Source organism: Petromyzon marinus, unplaced genomic scaffold, assembly GCF_048934315.1.
Source record: "Petromyzon marinus isolate PM22_M1 ecotype Great Lakes invasive population unplaced genomic scaffold, UKy_Petmar_22M1.pri1.0 PM_Scaffold_8, whole genome shotgun sequence".
NCBI lineage: Eukaryota > Metazoa > Chordata > Hyperoartia > Petromyzontiformes > Petromyzontidae > Petromyzon > Petromyzon marinus.
This window is the reverse complement of record NW_027423688.1, coordinates 1465464-1490008: the sequence shown is the minus strand read 5'-3', so window position 1 is coordinate 1490008 and position 24545 is coordinate 1465464. Positions and strand designations below refer to the sequence as shown.

The following is a 24545-nucleotide window of genomic DNA, read 5'->3' as shown; positions in this document are numbered from 1 at the left end:
TCAACCGAGAAGATGGATTCTATCTTAGCAATCATTGGAAAGATTTGATAAACCATTTCAGGTCTTAATTGATTGTTCACGCTTACAGTGGCTTTCAGACAGCATACATTATAAAAAATAAAAAAATAAAAAAAATTCGTCTCCCCCCTCCTCTTTTCAGAATATAGATGGACTAGTCCTAAATAAACTGCCAAATCGTTGCGCATGGCGCTAACGTTTTTTATAAATAAATAAATGCGCCGTTTACAAATACATTTATGCAAACCAACACACCTGAAGACGACCGTTTGAGTTATGGTCGAAACGTCGTGAGTATTTTTTATTGTTTTATATATTTTATTATTTTGTTGTTTCCCTTCAACGTGACTTTACCGAAAAAACTAAGATTATGACTTTTTATCTGTTAATGTTAAGTGTGATTGTAGGAGACATTTGTCTAAATTATCAAGTTCAAGCCGGAGTATTCTTATCCTCTCTGAGATTAGAGAAAGGCTAGCTCTGAATAAGATCCGTTTAGAGTTGGGTTAAGTGACAGAAGCAGATGTGAGTTTAAATGTGGTCGGTATTATCTTGTTGTCGCGGCATCTCTTCAGAAAGGTGAGTGACTTGATCATGTGAGCCTTCTTGTCTCGCAGTCTGTTAGAGGTTCTAACAGATGTGTGGAACCTATTTGCGTGGTTAGTTTATTAACCTTCCCCCACACTGTTGATTAGCACCATTGGCTACATGCGGTGCAAAAGAATTTCAACATACATAGCTGGGATTGGCAAAAACATCCCAATCCTGAAATATTTACCCTATAAATTGCTCAAAATTTAGGTTCACACACCTGTTGTTGTTATTCTCCTCGTGCCTACAGAAATCCTGGCTCACTTTGGCCCTCACTTGACCGACCGCGAAAAGCTGGAGCTCGCAGCCATGCAAGAAGTGTGGTACTTTGCACTCGACAACAAACCCAAGGGATGCAACAGGCATGGATATGATGACGATGAACGTAATTACATTCTGGTGAGGCTCACCACAAAACTACAGCCTTGGGGGCGGTCACAGGGCCCAGAGGTAGCGGGGTTTGTGGCTTCTTATTATTGCACCTGAATTACCAACCAGGGCACACACCAACGCGCTTCAAAATCAGAATGTTTAATCCCGAGTAAAGCCCTTTTAGATAAGAAGCAATTTTTCAAGGGAATCTTCGCCAGCAGACAGTATCAAAGCATTCGACAATTACACCCACTCACACACTTACTCACCCACCCCCAGACGCACTCACTTGCTGACTCACTCACTCATTCACCCACTCAATCACTCACCGACCCACTCGCCCACTCACCAATGCACTCACCCGCACACATCTGAATCAGAAGTTTATTTCCCGAGTAAAGCCCATTGAGCTCAGAAGCTCTTTTTAAGGGTGACTCAGCCAGCAGACATCTGAGCATTCCAAATTATGGTTAAAAATAACTTCATAATTCCAAGCAAATGTTTTTGTTAAAATTACATTAGCACTTCTTAAACGTTGTGATTTTAACAATAGTCAGTTTAAATGATTATACCTTTTGTTCAGTTCCGACATGATCACCTCCACTACCGCTATGAGGTGCTCAAGATGATTGGGGAAGGAGGTCAAGGCCAGGTGATCCAGTGCCTTGACCACAAGAGGAACACCCTGGTAGCTGTAAAGATCCTGGTGTCACCGTCGAGGTAAGACTTCAGAGACGTGCCATCACGAGGCCGACGTTGTTAAGTCCATTGTCGTGCAATGCGGTGGTGACACTCATGCTTCACAGCGAGAAGGGGGGCCTTGGTTCGGCTCCTGACTCGGGCACCATCGTGTGTGGAGTGTGTACCTTCTACCCCTGTTCTGCATCGGTTCCTTCTAGGTACTCTGGTTTTTCGTCTCTAAAGCTTAAAATACATACACACACAGTGTGAACTGGTATCGGCCAAAACATCCCATTGCTACAAGATTACCTCCACATTACAGTAAGTCATCATTTAATGCTGTAGATACATTCATGAAAAGTTCCGCGTTAAGCGAAAAAGCATTGAGCGAAAAGAATCTCTCCATAAATAATGTAACAATAAAGTTTGCCGAGATGCAATGTATGCATACACTGTGAGATGATGAGACCAATAACTGAGGCTATGCTATAGTAATAGGTTTTACCCTTTTAACTGGCACAAAAACTGACACCTTCTTTGGTTCTTTCGGTAATGTCACGTAGAATGAGAATAAAATAATAAAATAATACAATAAATTTTCTCACGACGTTTCGGCCACAACGCAAGCGGCCGTCTTCAGGTGAAAGTTACAGACCTGTCGGGACGACAGAGCTCAACACACCCGAGACGGCTTTTCTTAGAGCTTAGTCTCCACTGGTGTTGGACCAGAAGAGTGGAGACTAGGCTCTAAGAAAAGCCGTCTCGGGTGTGGACCAATCAAATTCAAGGACAGTGCATATTATTATTATCAGAGTTGTCTCTTTTGTTTGCATTTTGACTGCTTGTGTTGTGGTTATTGCAAACATGATGCCTTGAATAAAGGTGTCAGTTTTTGTGCCAGTTAAAAGGGTAAAACCTATTACTATATCTTGTTACTGGCAAAGGAGGTCTCATAATGAGGCTATGCTGTCACGTTACTTTTATCATTCCGAGTACTGTATCATACCGCTCAACAGTGCAGCTCAAAAAAGTATTTTGTTGTCGACTACTCACAAACCACGTTATGATGGGCTTATTCCGTGTTATAATGGGTGCGTATCTTGTTAGAATGTGCGTGTTCCATGTTGTAATGGTCGCGTTTCTTGTTACAACGGACACATTCTGCATTGTGTAAAAAGTGTTGAAGAACCACGTTATAACGAAAACGCGTTGTTTTAACGGGCGTTTGCATTTAGTTTTCCCGAATGACCAATCCGATTTGAATGGCTCTTCACCTTCAAATCCTATTGGGTACCCTACGCCAGCTCCTGCGCCCCGTATGGTACCAATGAGAGTCGAGAACGCTACTCTAGCTCACAATGCCGTTAGACCTGGTGAAAGTATATTTAATTATTAATTCTGAATAGCATTTGCCTCTGGGTGTCCCTTAAGCAAGTGTAAGTTATTAATTTGTGGACTTCCTCTGCGCAGCTCCAAGGAAGAAACATTGCAGAGGATGGAGCTCCAGATAGCTCTGGAACTTCAGAGTGAGGACAGCAATGAAGATTACAACGTCATCAAAGTCCTAAACAGCTTTGATTTCAGGGGACACCACTGCCTTGTCCTGGAGCTGTTGAAGTATGTACCGCGTGTTCCATCTCCCCCTCCCTCCGCTAATAGCGTGGTTAACTGATTAACTAAACAAACTTTTTTGTTTTCGTGGGAAAGTCCACTGACCTATTAGTTATTTTTTTGTAAGCGACCTGCCCACAAATGATAGCTTAACAAAGTAACTTATCACGTGGAAATGTATAGCAGCCAAATACTATGAATGCATGTCGATTCGAAATGTGGAGGGGAAAACCAGAGGACCTACAGAATAATCCACATGATCACAGGGAGAACATGCAAACTCCAAATGTACATGCGTCAGGTTCGGGATCAAACCCCACGACCTTACCAGGCGGAGTTGTTATCTTCTCCCCATGGATAACCCTCTACCACCTGGCTAAAATGCCAATGAAATCAAGTTGTCAAGTGGGCAAATGAGCCAACTAATTTGGTTCATCGACAAACCAACGACCTGAACCTACACTGAACTATGACTCTGAATATTGGTCGTGAACATGCACGAACAATATTAAGATTGTTGTTAGCAGAATCAGCACAGCATTTAAGGAGATGACACTGACACTGTGTTGGTGTTGTTTCTGCTTTTGTCTTTCTCACAGGGAGAGCCTTTATGATGTGATGAGAGAATCGGGGTTCCGGTTGGACATGGAAATGGTGAAAAGTTATACCAGGGGAATCCTCATGTTCCTGTCCCACATCTCTTCCAGGAACATAGTTCACGCGGACATCAAGCCAGTGAGTGGACACAGCATTCAGTATGATTTTGTTGCAGAGGCGTATTGTTAGTAGGGAATCGTTCCACGGAGAAAACCGGCCACATTAGTCACAAGATCTATGCGTTCGCTGTTTCCATCTAACTGGAAGGAGGCAGGGTCATTGTACCCCTGGTGAAGATAATGCGGTATGAATTAAACTGTAGTGTAGAGTCGTGTCGGTATTGGGGACTCACCATAGACAAAACCGGCAACGTTGATCACAGCGTTGCCCCAGTCCTTCGGAGACAGAAACTGGAGCAAATAAAGACTATTTCCTAAGTGTGCCAAACGTGTATTTTGACCTGACAGCTGCCCGTTGTCGGCTTCCACACTGCGAATGGAAAACTTCCGAAGACAAACGCGCGGTGGATAGTGTCATGGAATACGCGAGCTCTCATGTGTAGCTTTTGGTCCGTAACCCGTTAAAGGGCACTCTTGCAGCTGTGAGCTCAATGCACTCTCCTGTCAGAGGAACCATGATCAGTTGTCAATAGAGCTGCCCTCCTTTACTTCGATGGTCCCTTAGAGTGCTTTGAACATGAGCCTCAAATCAAATCTCTTTTCTAGATGCAATTGAAAGGGGCAACCCCCAGTAATAGCTGTCAACAAACATCAAATGTTGCACTTGACTGACGCTCGTTGACGGCACTACGCCTCGTCTAGTTCCCCTGTTTAGCGTAGGTGGTGGTACGTGATCGTTCCACTGCTGGCTGAATGTTATCGGCATAACCTCTGCATTTGAATTCATTCTGCCCCTTCTCCTGCAGGAAAATGTTCTCATCAAGGACACCGTGACCGGCACTGTGAGGGTCACGGACTTTGGCACGAGCTTTTTTGTGGAAAGTCAACGTGAGTGACCTCTCCTGGGTGTGTGAGCGTCTGCGTGTGGGTGTTTGTCTGATTGTGGATATGTGTGAGTATCTGCATCTCTGTACATGTGACTGTTCATGTGTGTGATGAAGATGCTGTTTAAGAAACAGTGAGTACACAAACACATATATGTGTTGTTCTTGTGATTGGTGTGCAGCTATGAATGTTGGTGGGACTCTGGAATACTCGGCTCCGGAGCTGCACTTGGGCTACAGCTTGACCTGTGGCGTAGACATGTGGGCGCTGGGTTGCACGGTGGCGGAGTTGGCGACGGGCAGACAATTATTTCAGTCCGACAGTGACAAAGATTACCTCCCGCGCTGCATTGAGGTATTTCCCACTGGGCGTCCATCCGCTCGTGATGCCCCTCTCTTTCCTTGGAGTCGTGGGTTTTGGGGGTGGCAGGAGGGGAGGTGGCCACTTAGTGATCTGGCGAATAGCGGCCGTCGTATGTTGTGTATGAGTGTACACGTGTCCATCTTGTACGTGTGAGGGGAGCAGTAGTGTAGCGGTTAGCATGCTGCGCTCATGGCCCACACTAGTGATGATTATCTGAACCGGTCCTGGGCCTCCCTTAGTTAGACTCAGCCTTAAATGAGTACCTAGTGCAGTGTGTAAAATACCTGGGTCAATGTGGCCCACCACCCCCTGTCTCTGTGTGCCATAATGCTTGCCCTCAACAAGCGCTGCTGCTGTTGTTACGCTATACTAACAGCACTTGCCCCTACAGTCAGCCGAGGATACACGGGTGACCTTTGTCTTTGTCTCAACCATGTGCAGATTCTGGGAATGCCTCCACGATACATGGTGAATTCAGCTCCCGACAGAAGGCAGTTTTTTGGTGAGTTAAAGGGTGGTGCGAGTGACGGACCGGATTCAGTTTTAAGAAGAGGCCTGCGGCTGTTGTTATTTTTTTGGTGGGAGGAATGGCCTATTTTTATTTTAAATTCCTTGGGTGAGTGGGTGGGTAAGTCGGTGTGTGGGCAAGTAGGTTGTAGGGTAAGTGGGCGAATTGGTCAGTGGGTAAGCGGGTGGGCGGGTGAGTGGGAGGTGGTTCGGTGATTGGATAGGTGAGTGAGTGATTGTGTAGGTGGAAGAGTGGGTGGGTGGGTGAGTAGGTTGATGGATGGGTCGGTAAGTGGGTAAGTAGGTGACGTGGTGGTTGGTGACTGCATCTGTCCCGCTGTGCATGGCTCCCGCAGACCGTCAAGGGAAGATGTTGTGCCCAGGCAAGAAAAGGGTACCGGGGAGCTTCCCACTTGAAAGTGTGCTCAAAAGCCACGACCCGGCGTTTGTGGAATTCGTCAGCTTCTGTCTGCGGTAAGACACACCCACCACCCCCTCCCAATGAGGATCCCCCCCCCCTCCAATTGATCGGCGATCACTCTCCACCGATCGCCAGGAAAATGTGGAGCTGAGTGGGACTGCCGATGTGCAGTACCACCGGTGTCAAGATCGCCCTCTGTGGAGGATGGGGAGGTCCGTGCAAGATGCTGCTGGCCAATGCGATGCTCGGGGCATTTTTAGTCTACTGGGCATCAGAGGATTGCCACTGTTCCTGCTGCTTCCGCTGCTGCCGTGCATTCCTGACCTTGTAGGAGAAGGGAAGCAACTTCAATGCTCTCACCACGCTTCTCTCACTACGTTTGGCGCGTGTGTCTCCCACGCGTCTCTCAACAGATGGGTTCCGGATTCTCGTATGACGCCAGCGCAGGCGCTGGATCACAGCTGGCTCCGGACCGCGGCCACCAGCACCACCAGCAATGCCACCACCACTGCTACTCCTGGCCGTGTCCAGTGCTTTGGAGCTGCTGAACGACGGTAACCCACATTCTGCTGACCAATTTTCAAGGCAGTCCATAGAGAGGTGTGGGGCCCAGGGCAAGTCACAACTCCCACATGGAGAAAGTGGCCCAAGTATGGGCATCAAACCCAGGTCCCTCTTTGGCTGTGAGTTCCAGCCCTGCCGCCCACAAACTAACACACGGAGAGTTCAAATCTCACCTGTACATTCGGTTATATACGGATGTATTTTTATAATTGCTTTCTGGGTGAGGACAAATAATGAAGTGGCCATATCTTTGCCATGTAGGTAACCCTTCATCCACTGTGACATCGCCAGCTCCCCCCCTCCCCCCCGATGGTGGGGGAGGGGATGGCTGCGATCTCTGCTGTAGCAGTAAGTTGGAACAATGTCGTGCGCATATCTTCACAGAGCGGAGCCGGCGCTGCCCCCATTCTCTTTGCTCGCCTGGGCCTCTGATTGGAGGCTGAAGGTTGTGGAGGAAGAGGAAACCCAGGTGGAGGAGCTGGTGTTGCAGAAGGAAGAGACCCTGGTGGAGGAGCTGGTGGTGCAAGAGGAGGAGACTCTGGTGGAAGAGCTGGTGGTGCAGGAGGAGGAGACCTTGGTTGAGGAGCTGGTTTTGCAGGAGGAGGAGGCCTTGGTGGAGGAGCTGGTGGTGCAGGAGGAGGAGACTCTGGTGGAGGAGCTGGTGGTGCAGGAGACCTTGGTGGAGGAGCTGGTTTTGCAGGAAGAGGAGACCTTGGTGGAGGAGCTGGTTTTGCAGGAGGAGGAGACCTTAGTGGAGGAGCTGGTTTTGCCAGAGGAGGAGACTCTGGTGGAGGAGCTGGTGGTGCAGGAGGAGGACACCCTGGTGGAGGAGATCGTTGTGGAAGAGATGGTGGTGGAGGAGAAGGAGAAAACAAGGAAAGAGGATCAAGTGATGGTGATGCAGGAGAAGAGGAAGCCAGGGGGCCTGGCCCGCATGGGGAGAGTCATCCGCTCACTCCTCCGACGCGTGCTGCTGTGTGGTGGCCGGTCCACCGCACAGTAGAGATGGAGGTGGTCGTTGATCGGTCTGATCCATGACCACTATCACCACACCTACCACACACACCCTGTACCCACCCACCCCGTGACACCCACCACACTCCACACACACCCTGCACCCACCCACCCCGTGACACCCACCATCCACCACACTCCACACACACCCTGCACCCACCCCATGACACCCGCCACACTCCACACACACCCTGCACCTACCCACACTGTGACACCCACCACCCACCACACTCCACACACACCCTGCACCCACCCACCCCGTGACACCCACCATCCACCACACTCCACACACACACCCTGCACCCACCCAACCGTGACACCCGCCACACTCCACACACCCTGCACCCACCCACACCGTTACACCCACCACACACCACACTCCACACACCCTGCACCCACCCACCCCGTGACACCCACCACACTCCACACACCACACACCCTGCACCCACCCACCCCGTGACACCCGCCACCCACCACACTCCACACACACACCCTGCACCCACCCACCCCGTGGCACCAACCACCCATCACACACCACACACACCCTGCACCCATCCACCCCGTGACACCCACCATCCACCACATTCCACACACACCCTGCACCCACCCACCCCGTGACACTCATCACCCACCACACACCCTGCACCCACCCACCCCGTGACACCCACCACACTCCACACACCCTGCACCCACCCACACCGTTACACCCACCACACACCACACTCCACACACCCTGCACCCACCCACCCCGTGACACCCACCACACTCCACACACCACACACCCTGCACCCACCCACCCCGTGACACCCGCCACCCACCACACTCCACACACACACCCTGCACCCACCCACCCCGTGGCACCAACCACCCATCACACACCACTCACACCCTGCACCCATCCACCCCGTGACACCCACCATCCACCACATTCCACACACACCCTGCACCCACCCACCCCGTGACACCCATCACCCACCACACACCCTGCACCCACCCACCCCGTGACACCCACCACACTCCACACACTCTGTACCCACCCACACCGTGACACCCACCACACACCACACTCCAAACACCCTGCACCCACCCACCCCGTGACACCCACCACACTCCACACACCACACACCCTGCAACCATCCACCCCGTGACACCCACCACACACCACACACCCTGCACCCACCCACCCCCTTGACACCCACCACCCACCACAATCCACTCACACCCTGCACCCACCCACCCTGTGACACCCACCACACTCCACACACTCTGTACCCACCCACGCCGTGACACCCACCACACACCACACTCCACACACCCTGCACCCACCCACCCCGTGACACCCACCACACTCCACACACCACACACCCTGCACCCACCCACCCCGTGACACCCGCCACCCACCACACTCCACACACACACCCTGCACCCACCCACCCCGTGGCACCAACCACCCATCACACACCACACACACCCTGCACCCATCCACCCCGTGACACCCACCATCCACCACATTCCACACACACCCTGCACCCACCCACCCCGTGACACTCATCACCCACCACACACCCTGCACCCACCCACCCCGTGACACCCACCACACTCCACACACCCTGCACCCACCCACACCGTTACACCCACCACACACCACACTCCACACACCCTGCACCCACCCACCCCGTGACACCCACCACACTCCACACACCACACACCCTGCACCCACCCACCCCGTGACACCCGCCACCCACCACACTCCACACACACACCCTGCACCCACCCACCCCGTGGCACCAACCACCCATCACACACCACTCACACCCTGCACCCATCCACCCCGTGACACCCACCATCCACCACATTCCACACACACCCTGCACCCACCCACCCCGTGACACCCATCACCCACCACACACCCTGCACCCACCCACCCCGTGACACCCACCACACTCCACACACTCTGTACCCACCCACACCGTGACACCCACCACACACCACACTCCAAACACCCTGCACCCACCCACCCCGTGACACCCACCACACTCCACACACCACACACCCTGCAACCATCCACCCCGTGACACCCACCACACACCACACACCCTGCACCCACCCACCCCCTTGACACCCACCACCCACCACAATCCACTCACACCCTGCACCCACCCACCCTGTGACACCCAACACACTCCACACACCCTGCACTCACCCACCCCATGACACCCACCACTCACCACACACCCTGCAACCACCCACCCCGTGGCACCCATCACCCACCACACACCCTGTACCCACCCACCCCATGACACCCACCACCCACCACACTCCACACACACCCTGCACCCACCCACCCAGTGACACCATCACCCACCACATACCCTGCACGCACCCACCCCGTGACACGCACCACCCACCACACTCCACACACCCTGCACCAACTCACCCTGTGACACCAACCACACTCCACACACACCCTGCACCCACCCCGTGACACCCACCAGCCACCACACTCCACACACCCCCTGCACCCACCCACTCCGTGACACCCACCACCCACCACACTCCACACACACCCTGCACCCACCTACCCCGTGACAACCACCACACACCACACTCCACACAAAGGGTTAAGGGTTTTGAGGGTTACGTGTTTAAAGGATTAGGGGTGGAGAGATCTAGGGGTTTATAGAATTATGGTTTTAACAGTAAAGGGATATAGAGTGTTAGGGGGTTTGGGATTTTTTGTTGTATTTGGGTTATGGTTTCAAAAGGTGAGGAGTTTAGATGGATAGGGTTTTATGGGTAAATCGGTTTAAAGGGTTAGGGATTTAGAGGATTATAAGTCAAGGGTTTAGAGGTTTACAGGGTGATGGGTTTAGGGGTTTAGAGGGTTAGGTATTTAGAGGGTGTGTGGTTTAGAGGTTTAGGGGTTTAGAGGCTGAGGGTTTTAAGGGTAAAATGTTTTAGAGGTTTAGCGGTTTAGAAGGTGATTAGCTTAGAGGGTTAGGGTTTTAGAGGGGTACAGTTTAGAAGGTTATGGGTTTATAGGGTTATAATTGTAAGGAGTTTGGTGTCCTGAGGTTTAGACGGTTTATGGGTTTCGATTGTTAAAGGGTTAGTGGTTTAGAGGGCTTGGAGTTTATAAGGTTACGTGTTAAGGGTTTAGAGGTTTTTTAGGGGATAAGCGTCTTCGATGTTTTGGGGGTTTCTAGGGTTATGGTGTTTAGGGGTTGAGCGTTTTAGGGGTTGAGGATTTTAAGGGTTAGGGGTTTAGAGGGTTGGTGTTTAGAGGGTTAGGGGTGCAGAGATCTAGGGCTTTTGAGAATTCGGATTTTAACGGTAAAGGGGTTTAGAGTGTTAGGGGGTTTGGGGTTTCAGGGTATTTGGGTTCTGGTTTCAAAGGGTGAGGAGTTTAGAAAGGATTTGATTTAATGGGTAAAGGCGTTTAGAGGGTTTGGGATTTAGAGGATTATAAGTTGAGCCGTTTAGAGGTTTACAGGGTTATGGGTTTAGGGGTTTAGAGGTTTAGGGGGTTAGAGGGTGAAGGTTTTAAGGATAAAGGGGTTTAGAGTGTTATGGGTTTCGAGAAGTAGCTGTTTAATGGGTTTATGGGTTTCGATTGTTATAGGTTAAGTGGTTTAGAGGGTTAGGAGCTTAGAAGTTTCGGGGTGTTTCGGGGATAAGGGGTTTCGTGGTTTATAGACTTCGAGGGTTTAGGGGTTGAGAGTGTTAGCGCTTGAGGGGATTCAAGGGTTAGGGGTTTAGAGGGTTAGGGTTTTAAGGTTAAAGGGCTTTATAGTGTTAGGTGTTTAGAGGATTGGGCTATTAGTGGTGTAGGAGTTTAGAGGGTGAGGGGTTTAGCAGGTTAGGTGCCGAGAGGTTTACGGTTTTAGGGGTTGCGGAGTTTAGAGGGTTTGGTGTTTAGACAGTTAGAGTTTTGGGGGTTTATGGGTGGGGTTTTCGAGGGAGAGGTTTTTAGACAGTTAGGGTTTTAAGGGTAAGGTCGTTTAGAGGATTAGGTGTTTAGAATGTTAGAGTTTAGAAGATTTTGGGGTAAAGAGGGTTGGGGGTTTAGAGAGTTAGGTGTTTAGAGATGTATGGGTTTCGATTGTTAGAGGTTGAATGGTTTAGATGGTTAGGAGTTTAGGAGGTTATAATTGTATGTGTTTAGGGGTTTAGAGGTATGGGGGTTTTGAGGGTTAGGGGTTTATAGGGTAATGGGGTTTAGCGGTTTAGAGGGTTATGTGTTTTGGGATTTGGGAGTTTAGAGGGTTTAACACCAAGACTTTGACAACTAATATTATCCATACTAAAGGTGTTTTGGATTTCTCTCCAACACTTAATGGCACTTTTTTATTGTCATGACAAACTTTACTAATTGGCTGTGTCGGGTGGTGTCTGGTTTAACGACACATTTATATTTACACGATCTAACCCGAAAATATATTTATTATGCGTTTAGAGGGTTAGGGGCTTAGAGTGTTATGTGTTTAGAGGGTTAGCGTTTTAGGGGTATAGGTGTTTTAAGGGTTAGGTGTCTTGAGGGTTAGTTCTTTAGAGGGTATGGGTGTTAAATGTAGATTTGAAGTTTTCGTGACTGCAGGGATCCATACTCTTTGGTTCTTTCGGTAAAGTCACATAGGTAGAAATAAAATAAAACAAATCGCGACGTTTTGATCGCAACACAAGCGATCTTCATCAGGTGGGACAACCACAGCAAGAAATGCTGAAGTCGGCAGGAGAGCTGCCATGGCAAGAGGTTATATAGTTTAGAGAGGGGGGAAGAGGCAAGGGGACAGAGAGAAAAGGGGGGGGGGGTGTGGGGTAGGAAGAGGGGGGGCACGTAAGCGCTAGGGGAAGAGGACGTTAGGCTGGTGGGGGGACATGGGCGGGGCAGCAGTAAAACCGGCAGGTAATGATGGAAACAACAACACAAGTTAAGGCATTACCTGGTTGATAACATCCTTCCAGTGATTGTTTAATTTGTATCCATCTTCTCGGTTGAAGTTTTGTCTATACCCTGGAGTCTACAAACTGAGTTGTAACTTCGGCCGCAGCTACGTTGGAGAAATAAAACGACACGTCTCGGACCGTGTTCGCGAACACAAGGCGGATCTGAAACATAGCAAACCAATACCTCTGCCGTAGTGGCCATTGTTATAACGCTGTGGGCTCGCATGATATTGTTATTTTCGGAGGCCAAGGACAAAACTTCAATCGAGAAGATGGATACAAATTAAACAATCACTGGAAGGATGTTATCAACCAGGTAATGCCTTAACTTGTGTTGTTGTTTCCATCATTACCTGCCGATTACTGCTAGCCCCGCCCACGTCCCCCCACCCCAGCCTCACGTCATCTTCTCCTAGCGCTCACGCGGCCCCCCTTCCTCTCCCTACCCCACACCCTCCCCTCTCTCTCTCCCCCCTTGCCTCCTCCCCCATCTCATACCTGTATAACCTCTTGCCACGGCAGCTCTCCCGCCGACTTCAGCATTTTCTTGCTGTGGTTGTCCCACCTGAAAATATCACTTATGTTGCGATCGAAACGTCGTGATTTGTTTAATTTTATTTAATTTATACCTACGTGACTTTACTGAAAGAACCAAAGAGTATGGATTCCTGCAGTCACGAAAGCTTCAAATAAAGATTAAAATAGTTTAGTTTAATTTGTTTATTTTTGAACAGTTTGTCTTTCCTGTCATTTTTTGTATTTTTTTAGTTATGTTCTGACCTGCCCGATTGGACAGCTGTGAAAACAGATTTTTGTAGCTCATCGATTTCATCCAGTGTAAATAAATATTCAGATTTAAATTTTATTGACCTCTGTGCGAGTCTATGGATTTCTGAGTTTGTGGGCCTCTGTGAGTGTATGGGTCTCTGTCTGAGTCTATGGATCCCTGTGTCAGTATATAGGGTCGCCGTATGAGTCTGAGTGTCTGAAGGAATGTATGGGTCTCTGTTGGAGTCTATGGGTTTCTGGTTCTGGGTCTGAGTGGGAATCTATGGTTCTCTGAGTATGGTTGTTTGTGCGAGTCTTAAGTGCACAAACTGAACTTAAAAAGGGCATTGAGGGGTGCGGAATCCAAGTTGACTATTAAGCTCCCCGCAGTGCAAGCCAGCTCTCTAGTCGTGTCATCATACAGCCCCTGTAATTCTTTATAATAATAATTAGACTTACTCCAGGAAAGCCACGCTGAGTCATAGTAAGGTCCTGAATTTGGTTTTTATTGTAAGATCTTTTCAATCAATGAATAACGAATGCTTACACAAGTGGGGGGAAACCGGAGCACCCGGAGAAAACAAACGTATGTGAAGGGGCAGCAGGCAGCATTTTAAACCGTACAGGTGACGATGGCGATGATCCCACTTGCTATAATGCCTTCTCCTGGCCAGTCAGATGCTTTCTCCTGGCCAGCCAGGAGAAGGCACCTCAATGTCCACGGGAAGGGGGTTTCACAATATTTACTGTGTGATCCACCAACCCTTGCTGCCTTCTACAGTGCTGGATCGCAGGCTTGCGTCACCACCTTCTGGCGAGTATTTGTAGTTATTATTTAAAGCTATATAGCACTCACAAGAACGACTCAAGAGGCGCGAGGAGCCACAGACATGCAGGAAGGAAGCCACGTGGTGAGCCAGCACCAACGATTGTCCAGGCTCTACGGTACTCTATGTATGGAGGCATTATTGGCTAATTAATAACGAGTGTTTGTACAAGTGGGGGAAATCGGAGCACCCAGAGAAAAGCCACGTGTGTGAAGGGGCAGCATTTTAAACCGTACAGGTGACGATGGCGATGAGTCCACTTGCTGTACTGCCTTCTCCTGGCGAGGCAGGTTATGCACCTCGACTTCCACGGGAAGAGGATTTCACAACATCATTGTGCGGTGATTTACGAACCCTCGCTGCCTTCCCCAGTGCTGGATTTGAGACGTGCACCACTAACATCAGGCGAATGATAACAACAACAATAACTATACTTATTACTTGGTAGCAACAGGCGAAAGAAAACAACAGGCAAATTATAACAGGCCAATTAAAACAGGCGAATGATAACAGGCAAATGAAAACAGGCGAATGATAACAGGCGAATGATAACAACAGGCGTATGTTTAGAACAGGCGAGTAATAACAACAACAATTATTATTTACACTTAGAACTTGATAACAACAATATTTATACTTATAACGTGATCAAGCAGGCCTCAGAGGTGCGAGGAACCACAGACAATCAGGAAGGAAGCCACTTGGTAAGCTGGCACCAACGATTGCCCAAGCTCTGTGACCCTATTGATACGTTTTTATCGACCAGATAGGGAGCGTTACGTGTGGGGGGGAAACCGCCCCCTTCGGTGCCTCCATGGTCCAATAGCTGGTCTTCTTGGCGCCACGGTCCCGAGCCCCCTAAAAGTTCCTCATGGAGCAAATCAACGGGTGGGCCATTGCCTTGTCAGGGCTCATTCATTGCTCCGGATCCCACCTGAAAATGCCAGGCGCAGATCCCCACATCATTAAAGCCACGGGTGCATTTATCCCAGATATAAACAATTGCAAACTATTTGACTATTTTTTTTTACTTTAACCAGGCAAGGCCCACTGAGCTATACAGCTCTCTTTCAGAAGCGGCCACACAATTACAGCTCAACAAATTGGCTTATTACGTGGACATTAGTAGCCAAATACTCTAAACATGTGCTAATAAATGTGGAGGGAAAACCCGGAGGATCCGGAGAAAAATACACGCGACCACGGGGAGATAGCATACAAACTCCAAATACAAAGGTGTCAGGGTAAGGATTTAATACACGACCTCCTGTATACCCTACAAAATAGTTAACATCTCGCCACCGTGGCGCCCAATTCTGATCACATGACATAGCAAAACGAACGTCGCGCGGCATAGCAATAATTCAATTGGGCAATTACTGAGCGTTCATAAACGTGAGGGGATACAGGAGTACCCAGAGAAAACCCACTCGTGCAAGGGGGCAACCCTCTATCCCATGCAGACAGAGATGGTGCTTATCCCACTTGCTGTACTGCCTTCTCCTGGCCAGCCAGGATATGCCACCTCAACACCCACTACACCATGAACTTTGTGAACCGAGTTTAAATTTCTGGCCACGGCGAACATCAGTGGCTATCTCCCTCTTCCTCTCTCGTCCCTGCTATTATCTCCCTCTTCTTCCCGCGTCCCTCCCACTATCTACCTCTCCAATCCGTCCCACCATCTCCCTCTTCCTCCCTCGTCCCTCCCACCATCTCCCACTTCCTCCCCAGTACCTTCCACTATCTCCCTCTTCCTCCCACTTGGCTCTACTAGTAATCTCCCTCTTCTCCCGTCCCTCGCACTATCTCCCTTTTCTTCCCCCATCCTTCCCACTATCTCCCTCTGCATCTCCAATCCCTCGCACTCTCTCCCTCTTCCTTCCTCTTCCTTCCCACTATCACCTTCTTACTCTAACCGATCTGCCTAATCCTCCCAAATAACTCCCACTATCTCCCTCTACTTCCCCAGTCGCTCCAACTATCTCCCTCTTCATTCCCCTTTCCTGCCACTATCTCCCTCTTCCGCCCCCTTCCCTCCCACCATCTCCCTCTTCCTCTCCCGTCCCCCCCGCTATCTCCTTCTTTCTCTCACATCCCTCCCACCTCCTTACTCCCCCGTCCCTCCCACTATCTTCTCATCCTCCCCCATCCATCCCACGATCTTCCTCATCCTCTCCCGTACCTTCCGCACCTTCCTTATTTAACACCATCAGGTTCACAGACTCGCCCTCGCTTCTCCCAGTCAAATAGCCTAGCTTAGACACAACCCCCACCATGTTACACTGACGGCATCGACCGAGACAGCCAACAACTATCCGGCCGCCCAATTATCTAGTGAAGACGGCAGCGACCAAGTCGGCAAAGACGACAGTGCCGACGAGACGACTCCACTTCCCAGAACGTGCAACCACGAGCTCTCGCTCTCCGCTGCTTTTATCCGACTCGGCCGCGCCTCCCTTCTCCAACCCACGAGCGGGTTCCAGTGTCTTCCAGGGAGGGTCTCTGTGATCCTTGCCCCAGTGCCTCCGCCCTGCTGACAAACCCGCATGAGGCTCACTGGCGTGTGTACTCCCCGTCCACCGCAGTTGCCGCTGCTGGACAACAACTATTACTCTACAGTTGTACTGCCCCTCTGTACCGTGCCCCCGAGCCATCAACACGGACTCACAGCATCAACACAGACTCACATGATCAACACAGACTCACAGCATCAACAGACTCACACGATCAACAGACTCACAGCATCAATACGGACTCACACCATCAACACGGAAACAGGGTCAGTGAGCAAGATGGCGGATGAGTGCATACATGATGTGAGTGGTGGTGAGTTCAAGTTAAGCACCCAGTTTTAAATCTCATTTACTCCCACCATCACCACCACCACCACCACCCTACATACAACAGTCGGAAGTAAATGCCTACACACCCTACATACAATCGTCAGTAGTAGTGGGGAGAAGAGGGCATCAGTGGGGGCGAGGCATGAAGCGTTGAGAAGCCCTCAGACACTCCATAAAACCCCGAGTTTCATGGAGTATAATTTTCAGCATTACAGTTCCATTTTTTTTACGTTAACAAATGTCTCGCCATATATTACACCGTATAGGTAACTAGATTGGGCGAGGGATGGTCTTTTTTTGTTGAACAATCAATAAAGCTACGGTGTTGTACTGTGCCCGTATCCGTGTACGGTACTGTGCACTAAAGGAAGAAAAATGGAGCGGCTGAACCTCACTGCCTCCTTACCGGAGGCTGTAAACATCAAGTGACCTGAAAACTGCGATGGGACGTGAAAGACAACATGGAGAGACAAGAGGGCGCCACGTGTGTTCTTCCATGGCAGCAGCAGCATCATCGCAGGCAATGAGGTTCAAATGGGCACAGGAACTTTGAGGTGGACCCACGAGTGTTTGAGTCACAGCGGCGTGCAATCGGCGACCTCTATACGCTTGGCGCAATCCGCACCGTCATTTCACGGAGCCCTTGTCCACTCGACGAGTGCGACGACGCCGTCCCACCGTCATTCGGCGCCTCGTGGTGACATCACAACAGCAAAGCGACAGGTGTTGTTTATTCATTTCTTGAGGCAATTCGAGGGCCCGGTTACATCGCGTTGTGATACACGCACACACCGTCAACATATACTACACCGGTTATAAAAAAAAAGCAGGGGATAGAAAGGTGGGGGAGCGGACCCGACCACAGGTATTGTTTAAAAGACGTCAAGCGGACCGGGGGTTTTAAATGCAAGTCCATGCGGACACCAACATCCGAACGATTGTACCAATAAATCCTGAACCTTCTGGAAGATTTCAGCTCCCGCTGGTTTGGATCAGGGTGATGTTGGGGCAAATTCCATTAATTGGGAAAGGTGGCAATCTTGTGGGAATGTCCTCGCCAGAGAAGAAACTTGTCGCTTCCATGCTTTATTTTCATCCGACGTCCCATTAGCGAGATCCAGAGCGTGACGGACTCATATGGAGTCGGCCTCCTGTAATTTTTCTGGTCTCATTCTCACCACAGGTGAAGGCAGAGCCACACATCAACGTGCCAATGGGGCCACGGTTGAAGTGGTGGGGCCACGGTTGAAGTGGCGGTGGCCACGGGTCATGTGGCCTCTATGTATTTTCCATGTTGAAGGCCGATTGCCCCAAACATTGCCCGTCATATGCAGTGTCACTGAATAACGTGTGAAACATACTGTAGCATATACAAAATTGTATTTTCTTCATACATTAAATACAAAAAACACAATAAACATGAAATGCGTATAGGACATTTATAACTCTCTCAATGACCAAACTTGTATTTTATGAACACACTTATACGAGCAAAATATGACAAAAGTGTTCCAGATTTCAGTTTCAATTGAGACTGAAATCCGGAATCATTACCCCCTACTGACAGACTAATAATACCCGCTCGCAGGCCAAGTGCTGATTCACCTTGGGGCCTCGCCTGGTATAGAGGTCGTGGGTTAAATCCCGACGCCTGTATATCTGGAGTTTGCATGTTCTCCCCGTGACCGCGTGGATTTTTCTCTGGGTCCTTCGGTTTTTCCCTCCACATTTAGAAACATGCGTTTAAAAGTATTTGGCTGCTATATATTTCTGCGTGACAAGCCACTTTATAGCGCTTTCATTTGTGGCCCGGTCGTTCCTGAAAGAGAGCTATACAGCTGAGTGGGCCTTACCTGGTAAAATAAAAAGAGATTAGTTTTGTTAGTTTATTTTGTGCCACAGGGGGACAGCTACAGGGGGGGGGTGCCCATTAAAATGGTCGAGATGAGATGCAACTTAAGGCGCTTGTGACTTCCCAAAAATATTATTTATGGCAGGTTTTCACATCTAAACATCCCGGGTGGCATTGAAGCCAAGAGCTCCCACCCTAGGTGAGTAGCTACGAGAGCGGTGCTGTGCACGGCGACACGCCACTTTCTCCATCTGCCTGACTTGGTATTTTCTTTTTTGTTACTTAAATAAATGTTAATGTTTCGTTTTGTGTACGCGTGTATGTACACCGTTTGGGGAGCGGTGGTGCAGCAGTTAGCGCACTACGAACTCAGCCATCTGAGTACGTGGTGTGGGGTGTGTATAACATCGCAAAACTGGGGAGGACAAAGGCAGCCAGACGTGGGGCTAGCCACACAACCACTTCTGTGCCATGCCGGCCATCATAGGTGCTACCCGTTAACAGCACTTGCCCCAGCAATCTGTTAACGGCGATACGGAGTACCTTTGTCTTTTTGTGCAATTGTGTGCTTCTGTGTGCGACGCATGCGACGATGTGCATGTTTGTGTTTGATAAATGTACATCCGCAATGTGTGTGTGACGCGTATGATGCACGTGTGTGACGACGGTTGGAACAGCGATTCACGCACTGCCCTATCCACGCGGCGACCTCTCCTCAACGTCTCGAGCCTCGGCGGAGAGCGCCGCGAGGTTCGACTCCAACTCCGGCTTTCCAGGGACAAACCCCCCCCCCCAATGCCCCTCCCCCCAGGCCCATGGGGGGGGGGGGAAGTCGCTCCCCTCCCTCACTCCACGCTCAGGAACTTCCTCTTCTTCGCCGTGTTCATGTACGGTCGCCAAGGCCACTCCACCTCGGCGGTGGCCGCGTTGTCCAGCGTGCCCAGTTTAATCTCATAGACTGCGCGACACACAAAAGCAAAGATCCCCCCCATGCAGCCTTTAACAGACGGCGTGGGAAAAGCGCTGTTCGTGTGTTAGCATGTAGGAAAGCCAGCACGGCACACCAAGGGGTGGGTGTGGGTGGCCAGCATTACGTCCGATCATCTTTGAATTTACACATCGCATCCGGGGTGGGGGAATGCGAGTCGGGTCACGGTACAGCGAATGCGACCAGAGCAGCGACCCCACCGACTCAAGTTCCGATCCGCTCTACAAGTCACCCGCGGGCCACCTAGCCCGAGGCTAGACTCTTACATTCAGCCCATCATCCTCTCAGGGGTCGATAAAATTTACAACTACTTCGTAGGGAAGTCCACAAGGAATGTGGAATTTCCACCGCCTCTGCAGGGGTGTAAAGTGGAGACGAGTAACAATGTGTCAGGCAGACTTACGCTCCATCTCGAATCACGGTCCCACCTCCTTCAACTCGATGTCCTTGCCGTCGCGCTTGTAGACGTTGTGCCTGTTGGGAGGGGGGAAGGGGGGCACAGAAGTCACGGGAGGGGTCGCGGCATGTCACACGGACGGCGCTGGACTCTCATTACGTGTCCTCGCAGACGTTTGCCAGTTAGAGGCCAGCGGCCACCCTGTTTAAAACTGCGGATGCATTAGCAAATGAACAACATTACGCGCCTTCAGCTTCAGAGATGGCGTTAAATAAAAACTCTGTGCTGTTGCTCGAAAACTAAAGTAAAACGAAACTATTTTTATTTTACCACTGAGCTATGTAGCTCTTTTTCACATAAAAATGTATAGCAGCAAAATACTCGAAATTCAAGTTTCTAAATGTGTAGGGAAAAACCCGGAGGACCCGGAGAAAAATCAAAGTGACCAGGAGGAGAACATGCAAACTCCGAATATACAGGCGGACACACAGCACCTGGCCCAAAAGTCTGCTCACTCTTTCCCATTCCGAGACATCTGCAAGTTGCCGGGTGGTAGGTGTCACGTTCACCGCTGAATCTCGGTACGCGCGAGCGGCTCGGCGTTAATTTTATTTATAGAGGCGTAGCGCTGCTGTTTTTAAAAGGCGTTGCCCTCACCGCAGAGAACCGTAGTGACACGACCGGCACTCTATGGAACATAACTGTGCCACACGCCCTCCCGCATAGTCTTATGGGAGCAAAAGGTATGTCTTCAGGTCAGAAGACGTACTTGAGTTTTTCTTACGGTTCCGTTTCGACGACGTATATGTACATCATGGAAATGAGAAAGGGTTATAGCCTATACGAGGGATCTTTGTGCTTTGGGGATGGGGGAGGAAGATGTGGGTGAGACTGGCACGGTGCCCGCACGCACCGTCTTTCCGAGTCGCGACGTGAAGTTGTGCATCACGAGGTGTTGGAATGCCTCGGACATCATGTCCACGTCCGGATGTCGTGCCGCATCACCACGCTCGAGAGTGTCAAGTACACCGTGGCATCGTACCACGTGTCACATGAACAGCATGCCGGAAAGTTAGACACACCACAGGTGTCACACAGACTGTACTGGAGAGTTAAACAGACTGCCCTTCCATCTGCGGCATCATACCACATCACACCACATACACAGTTAAAACACCACAATTCCATGTCTGCAGCGTCATACTACACACCGCACATCGTACGCACAGCTAAATACACCTCCATCCCCGTCTGTTGCACCGCATCACACACGTCACACCATGCATCACACCGGGGAGCGGGAGCGGAGTGGCTATCTCATTACACTACAAATCCGGTGACCTGACTTCGATTTCTGGTGTGTCCAAGCATCGACAGTGGGGAGACAAAAGGGGCCAGATGCGGTAATGACCACACCACCCACCCCGCCGTGTGCCCTGCCGGCCTTCGTAGGTCGCTCGACAAACAGCACTTGCCCTGACAGCCTGTTAAAGGCTACACGGGGGAGCTTTGTCGACTGCGGTGCGTGCGCGTGCCTGGCATACCGCGGTGCTCATGCAGGACGATGAAGTCGTTGACGGCGTTGGCGCAGCACACCCACACCAGCGCCTGCAGCTTGTGGCCTCCGTGGTTCATCGGCTGAGCGTTCGGCAGGATCAGCTTCATCTCCTGCGGTGGTGGTGGGAGGGTGGTGGTGGTGTGGTAACATGACAGCAAGCGGTCACACGCCGAGTCCGCTCTTCCCACCGGCGTCCGTCCCGGCCACGCTGCTTTCGCCCCCCCCACTTCCCCGCCCCCCCACTGTATCCGACTCGGGTTGTGTTGTTTATTTTTTCCATTGCGGAAGCCGAGCCGAGCCGTGCCGGTATACGGGGTCGCCAAACCCCATGTTGGCACAACTGGGATGCACCATTGGAAAAACTTTACTATTTTTATTTTACCAGATAAGGCCCACTGAGCTATGCAGCTCTTTTCCAGAAGCGACCTGGCCACAAATCATAGCTCAACTAAGTGGCTTATCGCCATGTGGAAATTTATAGCAGCCAAATACTCTTAAACGGACGTTGATTCTAAATGCGGAGGGAAAAACCGGAGGACCTGGAGAGAAATCCACGCGACTCCTCGGAAAGAGGCACGCAACTCCAAATATACAGCAGGCATCAGGGTCAGGATTGAACCTGCGACCTCCTGTATACCAGGTGAGGGAGTTAACATCTCGCCACAGTGGCGCCCCCAATGGTACATCTTTCCGTGACCACCGACCGTGCGTAGTGCTACAGTAGATACATTTTCGATGAATGGAAGGGATCGGTCATCGCGAAAAGGCGGACTGAATCGCGAGGAATGAAGTTGACAAAAGCTGCATGCACCAAACCAAAGTGTCCAACGCTCCACCACTTACGACCCCCCCCCCCCCCCCACACAGCCTCCACCTTTCATCAACAACCAGATTTCTTCTGGTTAACTCAACGGATGCGAGTTGTCTCACACTGCACAAGCCCGATGATTGGTCGACACGACTCGTGTGAGGTGCAAGGAACTGATTCTAAAGCCGATAGAGAACACGTGTGTGTGTGTGCGGTAATTTAGCAGTTAGCATGCTGCCCCACAAACCTAGTGACCCGAGGTTTATTTCCGTTCATGGCCAACACCAGTGGCGATTATCTGAACTGGTCCTGGGCCTCCCCTAGATCAACTCAGCCTCAAACGAGTACCTAGTGCGGTGTTTAAACATCATTACCAGAGAGATAAAGGTGGCCAGTTGTGGTGCTAGCCACCTACACCCTCGCAAACAGCACCTGTCCCAAAAACCTGTTAAGGCTATATGGGGGACCTCTGTCTTTGCGCGCTTGTACACATGCAATACACGAGGACCCACATTCCTCGTGTGACCCCAAACCCTGTAGCCCCTGTGACCCCGTGCCCGCACCTTGATGAACTGCTTGAGGAGGGAGCTGGGGTCGCGTGAGGTCGTCGCCATGATGTGTGGGTCCTTCACGCCGGCTCAGCGGTACTCGTCATCCATGTGGCTGCTCACTCCTACTGACACGGGGGGGGGGGTGGATAGAAAGAGGTGGTAGATGGGGCAGGGGGGACGGAGAGGGTAGGTTATCATTTGCCATACTTCACCGTGCAGGTGAGTGAAGGTGTGTGTGTGGGTGGATGGATGGAAGGAGCGACCAGGAATGGTTGAGAATATCACTCTGCAGTGATCGCGTTGATTTTGTGTAGCGAGCTGAGCAATAATGAGACCTGGATGAGTCCCAATTGCAAGAGTGGGTGGGTGATATGGCAGGTGAGTGGGTAAATTGAGTAAAATGATGAGTGAGTGAATGAGTGCGTCAGTGCATGTTAAACCTCTTTGTTACAGCACGTAGCCAACCGTGGTAATCGGAAGTGTGACAAACTAACCACAAAAAGTAGTTCTCAAGAAATGAGTTTGTCAATCTAGACGATGATTTAAAAGTGCAAAGCTCCAGTGGCTTCCTAATATTGTAAGGAAGACCGCTCCAGAAGGAAGACTGCTCCAGAAGCACACGTTATGTGGTGACCACGGCCTTCATTTGACATTCCACAAAAATTTACGCCAGCCATCACACACACACGGCCGACTCTTTTTCCACGTTCACGCCACGGGATTTTTCAAAGTCCACTTGGGAAGCAATCGCCGTGCGGTATTTACGGTCAACGCAACTGCGGCATTAAACCCATTAAACCGGTGGGGGGGGGGGGGTTGAGGGCCCGCCGTTCTCGAACCGCGAACCTCCGCGGCAAAACACGGTGCCACCGCTTGGCAGGAAGGACCGACGGCGAGCCGGGGATGCGCGCCGACTCGGCGTGTCTAGCGGGCGGAGACGCGCGACGCTTATCCCTCTGCCTCGGGAGTCTCGCGGGAAGGAAGAGAGAGAGAGATGCGAGGAGACGTGATGGTGAGGGATGTGAGATCACCCTCCCCTCCCTGGTCGAACTCCACGGCCTTCTGGAGTTCAAGCGCCTCCCACCGCAGGTCCGTAGGCAGCACCAGGTTTTCTTCGGTGACGACGTCAGGGGGACAGGGGGCAGTGGGTGGGGGGCGGGCAGGGGAGAATTAACAAGGAAGAAAAATCATGCGCACGCATGGATTCATTCGGAAACGCTTTCCAACGCGCGGTTGTCTTCTCGCCTGTATTGTCAGACC

General features: G+C 50.7%; 1 protein-coding gene across 2 annotated transcripts; it reads right to left on the bottom strand.

Annotated features, from left to right (window-relative positions):
* Window positions 1-17844: 17844 nt before the first annotated feature.
* On the bottom strand, window positions 17845-23664 carry LOC142923859 (U3 small nucleolar ribonucleoprotein IMP4-like). 2 transcript variants are annotated; one of them, XR_012940902.1, is made up of 5 exons: window positions 23298-23648; window positions 21913-22036; window positions 21282-21377; window positions 20375-20445; window positions 17845-19941 (listed from the first exon to the last, which is right to left on the bottom strand). XR_012940902.1 is itself a non-coding variant. In XM_076064834.1 (4 exons), exons 1-2 carry the CDS (start codon window positions 23346-23348, stop codon window positions 21863-21865), a joined length of 225 nt encoding a protein of 74 aa, XP_075920949.1. In that variant the 5' UTR covers window positions 23349-23664; the 3' UTR covers window positions 17845-19941; window positions 20375-20445; window positions 21282-21862. The 2 variants fall into 2 exon arrangements, 1 of the variants encoding a protein (XP_075920949.1); XM_076064834.1 differs by having other exon boundaries at window positions 21282-22036; window positions 23298-23664.
* Between the last annotated feature and the right edge of the window lie 881 nt (window positions 23665-24545).